Here is an 18,965-nt window from a genome sequence, read left to right on the forward strand (position 1 = left end):
TTACATCCTCAGAACTTATTTTATAACTGGAAGTTTGTACCTTTTAACCCCCTTCACCCATTTTGCCCATAGCCCCGCACCCCTGCCGCCACTGGCAACCACCAATCTATTCTACGAGTTTGTTTTTTTTTTTTTTTAAGATTACACATATAAGTGAGATTATAAAGTATTTGTCCTTCTCTGACTTATTTAACCTAGCATAATGCCTTAGGGATCCATCCATGTTGTCACAAATGGCAGTATTTCATTTCTTATGGCTGAGTAACATTCCATTATGTATATACAGAACACACACACTCCAAGTCTTCATCCATTCATCCATCGATGGACCCTTGTTTCCATATCTCGGCTATTGTAATATGCTGCAATGAACATGGGTGTGCATATATGAGTTAGTGTTTTCATTTTCTTTGGATAAATACCCAGAAGTGGAATTGCTGGATCATATAGTAGTTCTATTTTTTGAAGACCCTCCATACTGTTTTCCATAGTGGCTGCACCAATTTACATTCCCACCAACAGTGCACAAGGGTTCATTTTTCTCCACACCTTTGCCCATACTTGTTGCGTTTCTGATAACAGCCATTCTAACAGGTGTAAGGTGGTATCTCCTACCTTCTACCTTAAATTCTGAGTCTTTGCAGGTTTCCTCCATTAGAACTGAACTGAAAAGGGCAGGAGACAATGTTTTGGGTTAAAATAATTTGCCCCAATATGTGAAGGCGTCTTGGGCACCCATGTAGGTGCCCTAAAGACAAAGAAAGGTCATTGCCACACCTCCAGGAGGATACCCAGAGCCACCATGTGGATGGAGTGGAGGCTCCCCAAGCTCACCTGTTCACTAACTCAGAACACCTGGGAGGGCAGGGCCCTGATCATTCAGGTGTTCAGATGTTGAGAACAGCCAAGGTTTACTTGTGCCACAGTTATCCACCTCAAGAAGATGTTATACTGCCCCTCAGTACCCCCAAAAGAACTTCATGTTAGATACAGAAAGCTAGAGGTGACGCTGCTCCAGCTGGCAGGAACAGATACAGATCAGAAGGCCTGGGCTCAGGTACCTGCTCTGGCCAAGGTATACTTATCTCTCTAGATAAAACAGGATGCTAAGCAGCCTTTGACCTTTCAAATCCAAAATTCTACTTCCTTCACCATTTCTAGCATTATTATCCCATTTCTCGGACTTTACATTCCATTCTAAGGGTCAATCAGTCTTTTGTAGGCTGATCTGGAAACCAAATCACCATTTAAAACGTCTCTATGGGACTTCACACTCTGCAAACAACTGACTTTCAAACGAACTTATAAAACAATCCCAAAAGCTTAAGCTAACAGCTTGGGCTGGAGCTGCCAGCCTCTGGTTTAAAAAAAAAAAAAAAAAAAAAAATCACCACACTGGTAAAAAGTAATTTCTCCTGACAGATTCTGGTTTAACTTTGCAAACAAACTTTAGTCCACTACAAGGGCTGGGTGGCTAAGATCCAGAACAGTACAGGAGGGCCCTGGCTGCCCAGGGTAGCAGAGATCATACACATCTTTTAAATGAAAGAAAGATTTTAAAAATCAAAAGGTTTCTGGTCTAGAACATGGGATTGACAGACTTGTGACAAGACATGTGCCCCAGAGTAATTCCAGGCAGCAAGCAAATTCCAAACCCAAGTTGCTCTTTGGAGGCTATTGTGAATAAGCAAATTCTGCTACTGATCTAAGGATCTGCAGATGCTCTCAGGGGAAAAGATCCCACTCTGCAGTCAGTCTCTGCGAGCTAGCACCAAAAAACCATCTTTTATCATTTCACCTACAACAGTAATTTCTGGTACACACAACAGTGTGCTACTGCATCAAGAAAAATGCAAAAATGACCTTGTTATCCAGAGTTCAACTCCTTTGCAGGTTTGGGAGGTAAGAGCACACTCAACATGTATTCATGATGACTGACAGAAACATACCAAATGATTTTAAAAGATGAACAAAAGCAGAACATATACGTAAACTCTGTCTTCTGTACGTTTAAGCATGTACCTATTCAAAAATTCAAATTCATCAAAAGACAAATGTGAACGACAGATCTGTAACAAATTATATACTGATGACAACTTTAAATGTTTAAATCAATGTTTCTATAGTAAGAGGAAACAAAAAACTGGAGCTGGAAAGGACCGCCTTTCATCACACAGGAAGACGGTGGAGGCTAATTCCTTGCCCAGCAAGGAGCCAAGGCACAGTTCAACTCCCAACTCCTACATCACCACTTATCCAGCCCTGACAAAGTTGCCAGAATTCCCGACATTTCCACTGACAGCAGTTTATCCTGAGCACTAATGAATACAGCCCAGGATCACTGTTAAAATTTTAAGTCTAGTTGTCAATATTTCATCAGCAATTAAAATAATTCCTTTAAGCATGTGGCCAAAAATGGCTTAGAGCTACAAGTGTGATGGTAGTGAACAACTTAACAGAATACAGTTTCCCAACGCTAACAGAAAAATAAGAATTGGTTTATAGTCAAAACTTCATTTGTAGAAACCCACTCAGACCATTAAACCTAGGATCCTGGGTTCCCCCCGACCTTAAAAGTTCTGCAGATACTTAACTCAAACTCTTAATGCCAAATGGACAGGACATATAGTGGATAATAATAAGTATTGCCCCAAATTGCCATTGAGGCATATTTGTGTCAAGACACCATTCTGAGTGTTTTACATGCGTTTACTCAACTTTTACAAAAGTCTTTTTAAGCTTAATTGGTAATTCAATTGGCCCACACTACCATACTGTGGCTAAGTGACCCTCTCAACGTTATACAATCTAGTGGGGTGGAGGAGAGAGAAACTATTAACTATACTACAAAAAGAAGTGTGTACAAAACGAGAATAAGAGAACAGTTGAAATAGTATCAGGAAATCCTGTGCAAACTGGTAAGTACTGTACAAATTTTAACAATATATACAAGATCTGGCATATCCCAGGAACAAAGATAATGCAGCACAACCCTCAGAAAAAAAGTACTTTGCTAACTTCAACTTAAAAGTTAAAGAAATAAAGACTATTTGTTAATAGCACATGCAATTTTATACTTCTTACGCACTTTTCCATCTTCAATAGTTTTCGAAGGTGATTGATACCCAAAGTGAGAGCCCTAAAGCATTACAATATGTCCAATAATTAAAAAAAAAAAAAAGCTAACTTGTTCAGCACAAAATAAGGCAGGAAAACCACACCTCGAAATTATAAGAAAAAAAGGTAAACAACAAAGTGAGAACAAAAGAGCTTTCAAGTTAATTTTCAGTGAATCATAAAACTGAATAACCAAAAAAAGTCTCTCCCCCAAACATTCTGTTTAACAAAGGTTTTACTACACTCTTCCAACCAAAGTGATTTGTGATGTTCTTTTTAAAATTCTGATGACCAAGCTATCTATAAAAAGGGGATGAAAGAAACAGGAATGATTTAGAACACAGAATGACAGGCAACCTAACACACAGAAAGTGATGACTCAGAAATAATTTTTTAAAAATTTAAAACAGTATGATTGTAGCAGGTTACACAACTGTCACATTGCTACTCTATCAGTCTAACTCTTCCCAACAGGTTTTATTCTATAATTTTAAAACCGTTGTCCTCAGCTTTTTCCAAGTAGAAACGTTTTAATTTCAAAAGCAGAAGTCTTGAAAAGTCAAAGTGATATTGACATTATAATAAAGAAAACCAAGAGACTTCACAGTGAGAATATGCCCATATTATCTCTTGTCCCCCTAAGAGACTCTGCATCAGGGCTAGGACCCGCCATCACCACGGATTAAAGCGAGTCCTGAAAAGTCTCAGAGGCACATTTTGGACCATCCTCCTCTTCCCAAACAACAGTGAACTGCGGTAGCTTACTAGGGAAACAGTGTCTATAGAACAAAAAAAACAAGAAATCCCAAAGAAATAAAGTGGTACATGAAGTAAAATTTACAAAGGTAAGATCTCAACAACACATAAATAAAGTACCAAAACGTAGGGGAAAGAGAAGATAGTCTTTCCTTACCTGACAAGCTGTTTTTCTCTCGTTCTCCTTCACTCTCTCGTGCTCACACATGCTCACTCAGTGTTTAAACTAAGGCTACACTGGCTTAATCTGGCGATTCAACTTACTACTCTCGTAAGAGCCACAAGAACAGGAAGGTCAGCATTTTCTTGGGTCTTTCTGATTTGTACTCTACTCATTTGAGATGAGTCTGAAGTTCTCCTTAAGTAAAACTTTCTGATGGTCCTTTCTCTCCAAACAAACATTTGGGAGTGCCCTTTTCTCTGGAGCAACTCTCCCCATCTCTTCTTGGCTGCATCTAAGTGAGTAGCCTCAGAGCTGCCCTGGGCTGATGATGATTTCAATTAAGCCTCAGGTGCTTTCAATTAAGCACTCTAGCTAAAACTAAGGGAGTGACAAAGCAAATTCTGTGAGTTTGAGTGTATAGGAGCCAGACACATTCCTATGGAATCAATTTATTCATAAAGAACCTCTTTGTGAAAATAATCACTTAACCTTTATGCACAAAATGGATTTCATCACAACTGCATTCTATATCAATACCTTAATGCAGTTTACCTAGCAATGATTGCCCTAAGAAGCAATTTTAAATTTGTAATTTCTGAGACTATAAGTCTCAAGGACAGTGTACAGGGACATAACATTTTAACCACCAATTTTAACCCAATTTTACTTTATTTCCCAACCACTGGTGAGGCACTGGGACCCTTCCTGCACTGCAGAAGGTACATCCATCTCTGTATAAAGAAATGCCAGTTATGACACACATTAACACCAGAACCCCAAGACATGATGATATTATTTTTAAAACAAACTTGGAAAGGCACAAAATCATCAACCAGGAGGGAACTACATACCTAACTTCTCAGCTCACTAAAAAAGTAGCTGACCAAGTTCTAAGGCAGAGGCCAAAAGACACACACCTGATGTGAGTTTGTGAATGTATATTCAGCTACCCGCACTAAACTGGGTGCACCTGTGAGCTTGTTGGCCACGGAAAACACCTCGAAAATACAAAGTCAAGAAAGTTAAAATTAACTTTTCGTTTTCCACAACATAGCCTATGAAATTAGTTAAGACAAGAAAAGCCAATTTGTCAGTATTCCCACCCTCCCCTCCACCTCCCCCGCCCCCAATATCAATACAAAGCATTTGGGCTGAAAGGTTCAGTGGAAGTAAGCACCATAGTCAAAAATATATGGACTGTGTCTAAGAGGAGAATTGACGGGCTAGCAAAAGCGTACAGGCCTAGGGTACAAATTTATAAGCTGTCTCACAGACACATGTGCCTAGTTATGAATTCAAATTACTAAATAAGCAGTGAATGCTTTTCATTAAGAGAAGTTGGAGAAGCAACCAGAAATTTCACACAAGTTCTATACATTTAAATGTGACTTGAATGTTTGTGTACCGCTGACCACGGTCCTGAACTGACATTTCACATTTAGGGGTTTTCTCTCCTAAGCCTGGAAACACACATGACTACTGTCCAATCCTTTCCAGGAATTCTGAACCAGGTGAGAGAGAAGAACAAAGACAGGGAAAGAAACAAGTGCACACAAGCTGCTGGAGAAAGAGACTTCTGCTTCATCATATTTGATCTTATGCTCTAGCCCAAAATAATAGGACCAGATAAGAAACCGGACTAAGTATCAGAGACATAAAAGGACACAATCATCCTTGAACTAAATGATGCAAAGCTGTGTAAATGTCAACCTAAACAGGTACATAGGGCAGAGCACCAGGCTGCTGGAAGGGAAAACGACCTGCAGTCACTGCACCAGCATTTATCTGAGTTATATCAAAAGCACTCCTAGGTTTTTGCAATTTTGCCTTAAAAAATTGAAATGTTTACATTGCCCCAAAGGGACATAACAGACTTTTTGTTGGACAATTCACATACATGAGTTCTTGCATTTTTAATAGTTCTATCACATGTATAACGGATTTCCCCTCTGTGAAGTTGGGGTGGCCCCTGGACCACCTGCCTCCCCACCTTATGTTTATAGGAACCAAAGTTGGCTTCCAGAAAATCATCTGATTTCCTTGTTACTCCCTTCTCAGCCCCCAAATCATCATGGAGTACCTGGTCATGTCACCAGCCTCACCACAGGGGTGACATGCTGTCTTCTTACTAAATCCCTGGGCACAGCTAGTAATTTGCATGTTCACAGAGTCTTTTAGGATATCAGCTAATACAGGATCACTAAGAGCAGGTTCCATGAGCAAAAGAGAGATCGTGTCTACAGAAGAGTTAATGAACCATAAGGCTTTGCTATTAGTACATCGTAAGAAATGCTGTGTCCATGAATTTAAAAGTGATCACTATGTTACATATCTACCTACTCATGAATGAAAGGGCCTCCCAGAACCACCAGCAAACCATGCCGGTAGCATAATCCGTCAGGGAAGGGACGTCTAGCCTTCTGATTATTCCTGGCTATGGAGCTGATATTCTGCATCAACCTGCTTTTCCATACTCAGTCATATTAGCAAACACCATCATGGAATGCATACTACATGCCAGGAATCATGCTGGGTCCTCAATATAAAACACCTCATTAATTCTCATAACGACCCTCTGCAATAAATACTGGCATGTCCATTTTACAGATAAGGAAACAGTCTCAGTATTAATAACTTTTCCAAAGGCACATGGCCTATAAGTGGCTGAACTGGGATCACTGGTCTGTACCCTTAGGCAATACAGACCCTGACCCCAGAGTAGGGAACACTGGCTGCTGGTCTGAAGGGATGGAGGAGGGGGGCACAAGTCCTTTCCAGGCAACACTACAGAATGTGCGACCATGCTTTAACATGGCCTGGGGTGTCTTCCATCTAAAAAGGACAATTATCTCTTCTTAGATATACACGTGAATGTGTACCTGTATGCACACACACACACACACACACACACACACACACCACGCTCAGTTTTCTCTAACACCAGGTTATGGACCCTTCCCATCGTGAGAACTTTTCTACCAGGACTCTTCCCGCAGTTTACCATCTTCACAGCCCGCACTCTAATGTGCTTCCACACCCTTCCTTGCAGGGGCAAAATGAAAAACAGCTGGACTCATACACTGTATCCACTAAGTCTGAGGGAACAGAGAGTCAGCCTTTGTCACTGGCTCCAAAACACTGGTGAAATATAAACATTTGACATTTCCTAGAATACCGCAGACCCGGGGTGGAAAGGGTACAAGCCTCAGCCCTTCCCTGACTCTGACCCTACGTTCTTGAGGAACATCCAAGCAGATAAGCCAGACTCTCATAATGCGTGTTAGCTCACAAACACCACACTTCCCACCACCAGAGGATGTCACACCGCCTCCAGGGAATTTCTCTTCCTTTCACCTCAGGTCAACGTCCCCTGCAACTGACTGTGGACATGAGCATTCCCAAGGCCCTCTTCTCTGTCTCCATTCATCATTAAAGGTTTTCCTTCAAGAAAATACTAGGCTTAAGGCAACATAGCAGTGAAAAGCAGCATTAATTTATTTATTTATTTTTGCTGTGTTGGGTCTTCGTTTCTGTGCGAGGGCTTTCTCTAGTTGTGGCAAGCGGGGACCACTCTTCATCGCGGTGCACGGGCCTCTCACTATCGTGGCCTCTCTTTTTGTGGAGCACAGGCTCCGGACGCACAGGCTCAGCGGCCATGGCTCACGGGCCTAGTTGCTCCGTGGCACGTGGGATCCTCCCAAACCAGGGCTCGAACCCGTGTCCCCTGCATTAGCAGGCAGATTCTCAACCACTGTGCCACCAGGGAAGCCCGAAAAGCAGCATTAATAGCCACACGAAGGTGTTCTCTCGATCCTGTTCCATTTCCTGGATGCCTGAGCCGCCAGGAATGAGCCCCCAGTTCCGCTGACACACCGCTTATTAAGATGGCTTCTTCTCAGGTCATCAGCTCCACGATAACCTGGAACATTTCAATGAGCTACACCTGCAGTTCCCCCCAGGTGGGCTCCAGGCTGCCTGGCTTCCAAAAACGCCAGTCTGATGGAGTCACTTCCTTGCTTCAAACCTTCGGTGGTTCCCGGTGCCTTAGAATAAAGTCCAAAAGGTGTGCATGACCCAGCTGCTACTTCTCTCTCCAGCATCCCCCGAGGTCATGCCTTCCTCGGCTCCACACACGTGACCCAGAGTCCTCAGCCCCCAGACCCACACAGCTCTCTCTGCTACCTGCATTACTCTTGTCCCTCCCCTTCCCCAATAACTCCTCAGTGAGGCAGTTCCCACCTCCCAGAGGAGATGAGGTGCACACTCCCTCAGAGCCTGTTCCCCATCGACCACGTTGGAAGCCAATTAATGAAAACTCATGTGGCTAGGGACTATGGCTAGGGACTATCTCCCCCCCTAAACTAGAAGCTTTGTGAGGTCAAGACTATCTCTGTCTTGTCCACCCTCGTGTTTTCAGTGCCCAAGGTGATGCTTCCTGAGAGTTAATATACATTGGCTGACTGACGTTCTAAACCTGTGGCTCTTATTGAAACAGAGAGTCAAAAGCAGACTAAATAATAAACATGCCAAGATTTACACACTACTCTTCTTTTCAAATTATATAGCTGCTATGATTCATAAAACACCAATTCAGTAAAAACTTTTACTGACTTCATGGTTGCTCTTTGCTATTTATTCTCTTCACCGGTGAAGACTAGACTTTCATCTACACATCTATGCATAACATTAAGAGCAGTCTTCAAACTCACATCATTAATAGAACAGTTAAAAGACATGCCCACAAAAAAGAACTACAATCCTGCAGCATGTGGAATGAAAACCACATTCACAGAAACATAGACAAGATAAAAAGGGAGAGGGCTATGCACCAGATGAAGCAACAAGATAAACCCCCCCCAAAAAAAACTAAATGAAGTGGAGATAGGCAACCTTCCAGAAAAAGAATTCAGAATGATAGTGAAGATGATCCAGGACCTCAGAAAAAGAATGGAAGCAAAGATCGAGAAGATGCAAGAAATGTTTAACAAAGACCTAGAAAAATTAAAGAACAAACAAACAGAGATGAACAATACAATAACTGAAATGAAAACAACACTAGAAGGAATCAATAGCAGAATAACTGAGGCAGAAGAATGGATAAGTGACCTGGAAGAAAGAATGGTAGAATTCACTGCTGCAGAACAAAATAAAGAAAAAAGAATGAAAAGAAATGAAGACAGCCTAAGAGACCTCTGGGATAACTTGAAACACAACAACATTCGCATTATAGGGGTCCCAGAAGGAGAAGAGAGAAAGGACCCGAGAAAATATTTGAAGAGATTATAGTCGAAAAGTTCCCTAACATGGGAAAGGAAATAGCCACCCAAGTCCAGGAAGTGCAGAGAGTCCCATACAGGATAAACCCAAGGAGAAACACGCCGAGACACATAGTAATCAAACTGGCAAAAATTAAAGACAAAGAAAAATTACTGAAAGCAGCAAGGGAAAAACGACAGATAACATACAAGGGAACTCCCATAAGGTTAACAGCTAATTTCTCAGCAGAAACTCTACAAGCCAGAAGGGAGTGGCATGATATACTTAAAGTGATGAAAGGGAAGAACCTACAACCAAGATTACTCTACCCAGCAAGGATCTCATTCAGATTCGATGGAGAAATCAAAACCTTTACAGACAAGCAAAAGCTAAGAGAATTGAGCACCACCAAACCAGCTCTACAACAAATGCTTAAGGAACTTCTCTAAGTGGGAAACACAAGAGAAGAAAAGGACCTACAAAAACAAACCCAAAACAATTAAGAAAATGGTCATAGGAACATACATATCGATAATTACCTTAAACTTGAATGGATTAAATGCTCCAACCAAAAGACACAGGCTCGCTGAATGGATACAAAAACAAGACCCATATATATGCTGTCTGCAAGAGACCCGCTTCAGACCTAGGGACATATACAGACTGAAAGTGAGGGGATGGAAAAAGATATTCCATGCAAGTGGAAATCAAAAGAAAGCTGGAGTAGCAATACTCATATCAGATAAAATAGACTTTAAAATAAAGAATGTTACAAGAGACAAGGAAGGACACTATGCAATGATCAAGGGATCAATCCAAGAAGAAGATACAACAATTATAAATATATTATGCACCCAACGTAGGAGCACCTCAATACATGAGGCAACTGGAAACAGCTATAAAAGAGGAAATCAACACTAACACAATAATAGTGGGGGACTTACACCTCACTTTCACCAATGGACAGATCATCCAAACAGAAAATTAATAAGGAAACAAAGCTTTAAATGATACAAGAGACCAGATAGATTTAATTGATATTTATAGGACATTCCATCCAAAAACATCAGATAACACTTACTTCTCAAGTGTGCATGGAACATTCTCCAGGATAGATCACATTTTGGGTCACAAATCAAGCCTCAGAAAATTTAAGAAAATTGAAATCATATCAAGCATCTTTTCTGACCACAACACTATGAGATTAGAAATGAATTACAGGGAAAAAAAGTAAAAAACACAGACACGTGGAGGCTAAACAATACACTACTAAATAACCAAGAGATCACTGAAGAAATCAATGAGAAAATAAAAAAAAAACCTAGAGACAAATGACAATGAAAACACGACGATCCAAAACCTATAGGAGGCAGCAAAAGCAGTTCTAAGAGGGCAGTTTATAGCTACACAAGCCTACCTCAAGAAACAAGAAAAATCTCAAATAAACAACCTAACCCTACACCTAAAGGAACTAGAGGAAGAAGGACAAACAAAACCCAAAGTTAGCAGAAGGAAAGAAATCATAAAGATCAGAGCAGAAATAAATGAAATAGAAACAAAGAAAACAATAGCAAAGATCAATAAAACTAAAAGCTGGTTCTTTAAGAAGATAAACAAAATTCATAAACCATTAGCCAGACTCATCAAGAAACAGAGGGAGAGGACTCAAATCAATAAAATTAGAAATGAAAAAGGAGAAGTTACAACAGACACTGCAGAAATACAATGCATCCTTAGAGACTACCACAAGCAACTCTATGCGAATAAAATGGACAACCTGGAAGAAATGGACAAATTCTTAGAAAGGTATAACCATCCACAACTGAACCAGGAAGAAACAGAAAATATGAACAGACCAATCACAAGTAATGAAATTGAAACTGTGATTAAAAATCTTCCAACAAAAAAAGTCCAGGACCAGACAGCTTTACAGGTGAATTCTATCAAACATTTAGAGAAGAGCTAACAACCATCCTTCTCAAACTCTTCCAAAAATTTGTGGAGGAAGGAACACTCCCAATCTCATTCTATGAGGCCACCACCACCCTGATATCAAAACTAGACAAAGATACTAAGAAAAAAGAAAATTACACACCAATATCACTGATGAATATAGATGCAAAAATCCTCAACAAAATATTAGCAAACAGAATCCAACAACCCATTAAGAGGATCACACACCATGATCAAGTGGGATTTATCCCAGGGATGCAAGGATTCTTCAATATATGCAAATCAATCAATGTGATATACCGTATTAACAAATTAGAAGAATAAAAACCATATGATCATCTCAGTAGATGCAGAAAAAGCTTTTGACAAAATTCAACACCCATTTATGACAAAAACTCTCCAGAAAGTGGGCATACAGGGAACCTACCTCAACATAATAAAGGCCATATATGACAAACCCACAGCAAACATCATTCTCAATGGTGAAAAACTGAAAGCATTTCCTCTAAAATCAGGAACAAGACAAGGATGTCCATTCTCACCACTATTATTCAACATAGTTTTGGAAGTCCTAGCCCGGCAATCAGAGAAGAAAAAGAAATAAAAGGAATACAAATTGGAAAAGAAGAAGTAAAACTGTCACTGTTTGCAGATGACATGATACTATACATAGAGAATCCTAAAGGCGTCACCAGAAAACTACTAGAGCTAATCAATGAATTTGGTAAAGTTGCAGGATACAAAATTAATGCAGAGAAATCTCTTGCATTCTTCTATACTAATGATGAAAAATCTGAAAGAGAAATTAAGGAAACACTCCCATTTACCATTGCAACAAAAAGACTAAAATACCTAGGAATAAACCTACCTAGGGAGACAAAAGACCTGTATGCATAAAACTATAAGACACTGATGAAAGAAATTAAAGATGATACCAACAGATGGAGAGATATACCATGTTCTTGGATTGGAAGAATCGATACTGTGAAAATGACTATACTACCCAAAGCAATCTACAGATTCAATGCAATCCCTATCAAATTACCAATGGCATTTTTTACAGCACTAGATCAAAAAATCTTAAAATTTGTATGGAGACACAAAAGACCCCGAATAGCCAAAGCAGTCTTGAGGGAAAAAAGCGGAGCTGGAGGAATCAGGCTCCCTGACTTCAGACTTTACTACAAAGCTACAGTAATCAAGACAATATGGTACTGGCACAAAAACAGAAATATAGATCAATGGAACAAGATAGAAAGCCCAGAGATAAACCCACACACCTATGGTCAACTGATCTATGACAAAGGAGGCAAAGATATACAATGGAGAAAAGACAGGCTCTTCAATAAGTGGTGCTGGGAAAACTGGACAGCTACATGTAAAAGAATGAAATTAGATCACTCCCTAACACCATACACAAAAATAAACTCAAAATGGATTAGAGACCTAAAGGTAAGACGAGACACTATAAAACTCCTAGAGGAACACATAGGAAGAACACTCTTTGACATAAATCACAGCAAGATCTTTTTTGATCCACCTCCTAGAGTAATGGAAATAAAAACAAAAATAAACAAATGGGACCTAATGAAACTTAAATGCTTTTGCACAGCAAAGGAAACCATAAACAAGACGAAAAGACAACCCTCAGAATGGGAGAAAATATTTGCAAACGAATCAACGGACAAAGGATTAATCTCCAAAATATATAAACAGTTCAGGCAGCTCAATATTAAAAAAACAAACAACCCAATCCAAAAATGGGCAGAAGACCTAAATAGACATTTCTCCAAAGAAGACATACAGATGGCCAAGAAGCACATGAAAAGCTGCTCAACAGCACTAATTATGGAGAAATGCAAATCAAAACCACAATGAGGTATCACCTCACACCAGTTAGAATAGGCATCATCAGAAAATCTACAAACAACAAATGCTGGAGAGGGTGTGGAGAAAAGGGAACCCTCTTGCACTGTTGGTGGGAATGTAAATTGATACAACCACTATGGAGAACAGTATGGAGGTTCCTTAAAAAACTAAAAATAGAGCTACCATATGATCCAGCAATCCCACTACTGGGCATATACCCAGACAAAACCATAATTCAAAAAGATACATGCACCCCAATGTTCACTGCAGCACTATTTACAATAGCCAGGTCATGGAAGCAACCTAAATGCCCATCGACAGATGAATGGATAAAGAAGATGTGGTATATATATATACAATGGAATTTTACTCAGCCATAAAAAGGAACGAAATTGGGTAATTTGTGGAGACGTGGATGGATCTAGAGACTGTCATACAGAGTGAAGTAAGTCAGAAAGAGAAAAACAAATATCGTATATTAACGCATGTATGTGGAACCTAGAAAAATGGTACAGATGAACCAGTTTGCAGGTCAGAAATTGAGACACAGATCTAGAGAACAAACGTATGGTCACCAAGGGGGGACAACCACGGTGGGGTGGGGGTGGGGGTGTGATGAATTGGGCGATTGCTATTGACATGTATACACTGATGTGGATAAAATGGATCACTAGGGCTTCCCTGGTGGCGCAGTGGTTGAGAGTCCGCCTGCCGATGCAGGGGACACGGGTTCGTGCCCCGGTCCGGGAAGATCCCACATGCCGCGGAGTGCCTGGGCCCATGAGCCATGGCCACTGAGCCTGTGCATCCAGAGCCTGTGTTCCGCAACGGGAGAGGCCACAACAGTGAGAGGCCCACGTACAGAAAAAAAAAAAAAAAAGATGACTAATAAGAACCTGCTGTATAAAAAAAATAAATAAAATTAAATTAAAAAATAAAAAAAGACATCCCCTAATTGTGCCTATTGTTAATAAAGGAAATTGTTTCCCACTCATGCCAGTAAAGTAAATCCTTTAGGGTAGCAAAGTATAAATTAGACGCTTTATATTGAGTTGAAAATCCTTTTAGCTAATAAGCCTTTTTTCTGCCGTTCTAAGAATCCCTGAAAGTTTCAAGTTCTGACACACACAGTAAACAACAGAGTAAATACGTGAGTCCTGCACAGGCATTGTGAGCGGATCCTCACTGATTTGACCTTCTTCAAAATTTACCTGGAAAAACTGCTCATAATATTTTCACTGTGATTCAGGAGGCTTTTTTGATAAGAGATCTAGAGGTTTAAGCATAATTCACAACAGACAAAACAATACACACATGGTCACCCTTCAGTCAAATGTGCAACCGTTTTCAAAAATGTATTTTTCCTCTTTCATTCAACATATATGTACTGAGCCCCTACTAATATATTAGAAGCACTGTGCTAAACACACAAAGACAGAATTCCTGCCCTTATGAGTTCATCGACACGCAGCAAACGGCACTGAGTACTTTATGAGAGTTACCAGAAGGTGCTTTGAGAAGGGACAGGGCAGAGCGCCTAAGAGCAAATCTCAGAAATGTTAGAGGGACACTCCTCCAACCCAGATCATCATGACTGTCCGAAACACGGTCCACTACCCTCAACTTGCAGAGACCCCCCAAAGCCACAGGCTTGAGTTATCAGGGGTTAAGTGAGATGCACTTTTTTTTTTTTTTTTTTTTTTTTTTTGCGGTACGCGGGCCTCTCACTGTTGTGGCCTCTCCCGTTGCGGAGCACAGGCTCCGGACGCGCAGGCTCAGCGGCCATGGCTCACGGGCCCAGCCGCTCCGCGGCATGTGGGATCTTCCCAGACCGGGGCACGAACCCGTGTCCCCTGCATCGGCAGGCGGACTCTCAACCACTGCGCCACCAGGGAAGCCCGAGATGCACTTTATTTAAACAAAAAACCATGCACTATCTCTCTCGTGTGTCTGATTATTAAGTACATAAAAACTACAATCATTGCCATGGTAAAGTATTGTTTTTAAGACACCAAAAGCTTAAAGGGCTGATTTAAGTCTATGGGACTTTGTAAGTTTACACAAATATTGACAGGAAGATAAAATATGAAATAGGTCAAACACTGTTGACATTAATAGTATATGCAAGCAGCTTCAACAAGGGTGCCCAAAAAATTAGCACTGCAATAATACACTAGGAAATTGAATTTTGCTGCTTTTTTAAAAATTGATGCAGTAACTTAACTGAAAAAAAAATTGGAAGACAATGAGTCTCCCAAGCCAGACCTAACAATTTTTAAATCTAAATGAACCTCCTTCCATTTTATGGGTTTCCCTTAAGCCTTTTAAGGCTTTCTACTCGGTGCCTTGCTACCGTATAACTAACACTATGCTAAAAGTGCCTTCCCATAATGCAACCTGATCCAGATAAAAACTGTTTCCCAGCTAATACTAAAAAAGTGGTAGTAAACAGTATAGACAAGGCCTCAGGTTCTCTGAAAGTAGGGAGCAGATTAATTATGCATAAATAAAATAAGCCAGCCCAAACTTGTACCACCTTTCACAACATTTTTAATCACAAATGAACTTGAAAAATTAATATTTACTTAGCACTCCATGCTAAATGTTAGATACTATACTAGGATTAAACTAGGTGGCGTGTATAGAATGCCTAATGACCCTATTGCTATTACTCCCATTTAAGAGGGGAAAAGTCAGGCCTTACATCAGCTGAGTGGTCCACATCTCACATCTAGTTGAGGTGGCAGAGGCGGGAATCAAACCCAGGTCTTTCCACCAAACTGAGAGTGTGTAACCCAGTGTTCCTCACTGAACCTGCTAGAATGGTATTTATAGTGGTGCCCATTTTCTGAGGAGAGGAGGGAGAGCATTCATTAGGTTCTCAAAGAGACCCAAAACACCCTCTCAAAGGCTAAGAACCCCTGCACCATACTGGCACCAGTGTAAGAGCCAGAAAATGTGCACTGGACTTCAACCCCTCTCACCAAGACTATAACTTCTCTACTCCACAGTTTTAGTTTCTCTTTAAAATTCTCAGAGCAAGTCAAGATTTCCACTCCTGGACAATTTCCAGCATCCCCTGCCACAGGTTAAGTTACACAATAAATTGCAATACTGTATCACTTTACATCCAATTCTGAGATTTCACAAATACTGACCAATGTTATTTAGTCATTCCACTTTCCAAAATGTGTTTCAATCAACCATTCCTCAGTGCAGTGCCTGTGAAATAAGCTATCGTTTCATCCACTTCCAAGAAAATAAAACACTGTCACCCTGAGGCCAGGCAATAAATCAGCTACAGGATTGGGATCAAAAGTGAGAAGTTCCTGACTTCCCCCACCTGGGATCTGCAAGACCATGTTATGTATCATGAATTACCCTCCTAGCTACGCAGAAAACATAGGGCAACTAACTCTATCATCATCTCTACCGATGGCAACACTATATTAGAATCTAGTGGTAAACCATTACGTTGGGTCATACTCCCTACTGCCCAGTGACCAGTGTGCTCATCTCGGGAAGTACGCCAGCACATGCCTCACATCTTTCAAAGGGAGACGCAACCACTGAGAGCACTGGTTTAGTCTGGGGGTTTTGTCAGGTAACTCTGTGGTGGGTGTGATGCTCAGCTTAACTCCTGGCACCCTGTCCCTAGGATCAACCTGCACTTTGGATCCATCCTAAATTCCTGATCAGAAAAGGGGAGTGTTCGTGTGAAAATAAACTTTACCTTGAAGTTCACTGGTCATACCCCTCATTTTACAGATTATTAAACTGACCTCAGAGGAATCAGCTCATTCAAGATCTCACAATTCAGAAGCAGAGACAGTTCTAGAAAGCAAATCTCCAGGCACCTGTCCAGGATCCCCGCATTCCTCCAGGCACTGGGGAATAGGTTCTGGTGACTGCCAGAGGCTTGGCCCACAACTAGGGTTTGCTCCATCTCTGCCAGGTTAGGACTTGACTCCCCTCACTTTGTGCCAGATCCAGTCTATGCCTCCAGGCTGGGGTCCCAGGGGGCTGCTGTCAGAGCACTGGCCTCAGCTTGCATCTTCCGACGGACAGAGACAATTACTTACTAAAACTAACCCCATCAGAGAGGAAGAAAATACCACACTGGCACTGAGGAATTAACTTCACAAGGAGGCCCTGTTCGGGTGATGTTTTATTTATGGCCTTTCCCTGATCAAGATGACTTCCCCTCAAGAAATGTCCAAAGCAACCAATCAAAGACACCAAGAACCTTATGCTTCCTTAACTGTCCTCCAAAAGCAGAAAAAAAGCCAGAGAAAACAGGCGAGAGGACACCAAGTCATAGTTTCAATGTGTCAGGACGCGACCCACAAGTTTCGCACGAATATTCTTCCAAGAAACCAGGATGGACGCAGTCCCCCGAAGAAGGGGGCACGTTCCCCATTCAGTCTGGCGACCAGCACGCATCTGGACACCCCGGGACAAGTCCAAATGGGAGATGCAGAAGCGCAGGTCAGCGCCGCCGGCCGAGGGCCGGAGGACCGACGCCGCGGGACCAGCCAAAACCACCCGCGGGGGACCCCGGAGCCAATGCAACCGAAACTCCGCCGCGCAACTTCGCGGATACCGCTGCCAGCCGTCCCCCACCTCCAACACACCCACTCTCCTCTCACACCCGTCCCTTCACCACACTCCTCCTTCTGCCCAAGCGCTACCGTGGGAAGCAACGCCCACTTCGGAGAACGAGGTCTCAGTTGTGGGGACAAGCCAGGCGTCCAGCTCACGTCCATTCACAGACCCAAAGGAGCAGATACTGACCGACGGAGTTTGCTGCTTTGACACTGGAGAAGCACACTATCAGGCAACACATGTACACGCACGCGCGCGCGCACACACACACACACACACACAGGTAACAGCCATGGGGAAACCGGTGACCCACAGGGAAGCTCCTGTCATTACCCAGGGCTCGAGGCACAACATCTGGGGTCCCTCCCCCTCTCCAGGCCCCAGCGCGCGATGCCCACCACCCGCGTGCGGGATGGAGAACTGGGGTCGCCTGGCAGCCTGGACCAGAGGGGCGGGGGGTGGGGGGGAAGGCGGACCCACCTCCTCATCCTGCTCTTCCTGGGACGCGCTGCTGCCCCGGGGCGCGGGGGGCGCGGCTCCTCCTGGCAGCGGCGGCGGCGGCACGGGGACTCCACGCTCGGGCACCAAGCGCGCGGGAGCCCACGCGGCGGGCGGCCGAGCGCCGCCCGGCGGCGGCGGCGGCGGCGGGTGCTCGCGAGGGAAGCTGGGCTCCCCTTCCTCCGACAGAGTTTCTGAGCCCGATGAGGACTCGGCCGAGGAAGCTCCCGGGGAGGACGCGGCAGCCGCCGCAGGGGCGGGAGTCCGGGCACCGTGGCCGCTGCAGCCGCGGAGCACTGGCTCCAGCACCTCCGAAACTTTCTCCCCCATTTCCCTCTCAGGCCCAAAGTGCGGCCTGAGGACCGGCGAGGGCGCGGCACGCACTCAACGCCTCCGGGGAAAGCCTCGAATTGCTGGGCTCCTGCTCGCTCTCGCTGCCGCTCCCGGGCTGCAGAGAGCTCCGCCGGCAACTACATGGCCGCGGCCGGGCCGCCGGAGCCTGCAGCCAAGTTAGCAGCCGCCCGGGCCCGGCGGCCGACTGGGGCTCCCGCGCGCGGGGACATGCCAGCGCGGGTCCGCGCTCTGCACTCCACAACCGTCCCGTGCAGGGCCCGAGCCGCCGGGACTGCGGCTTCTCCAGCAAAACCTACCCCTCCGGGACCGAGCGGGGCCGGCGAAAGAGACGGGCAGCCGGGGGAACCAATGGCAGAGCAAGCACGCCGGTGGGCGGAGGCTACGGCGCCCCAGG

General features: G+C 43.2%; 1 protein-coding gene across 2 annotated transcripts in view; it reads right to left on the reverse strand.

Moving 5' to 3' along the window:
* The window catches only part of MAST4 (microtubule associated serine/threonine kinase family member 4), a gene marked incomplete at its 5' end in the record, with an annotated part of 573,576 nt that extends 555,029 nt beyond the window's left edge, over positions 1 to 18,547 (reverse strand). For both annotated transcript variants that reach the window (XM_079703236.1, XM_079703235.1), the window contains one exon: positions 18,200 to 18,547. In XM_079703236.1, the coding sequence (XP_079559362.1) occupies positions 18,200 to 18,547 (348 nt within the window). The remainder of the gene's footprint in view (positions 1 to 18,199) is intronic.
* Between the last annotated feature and the right edge of the window lie 418 nt (positions 18,548 to 18,965).

The sequence above is a fragment of the Hyperoodon ampullatus genome (assembly GCF_949752795.1).
Source record: "Hyperoodon ampullatus genome assembly, chromosome: 4".
Classification (NCBI taxonomy): Eukaryota; Metazoa; Chordata; class Mammalia; order Artiodactyla; family Ziphiidae; genus Hyperoodon; species Hyperoodon ampullatus.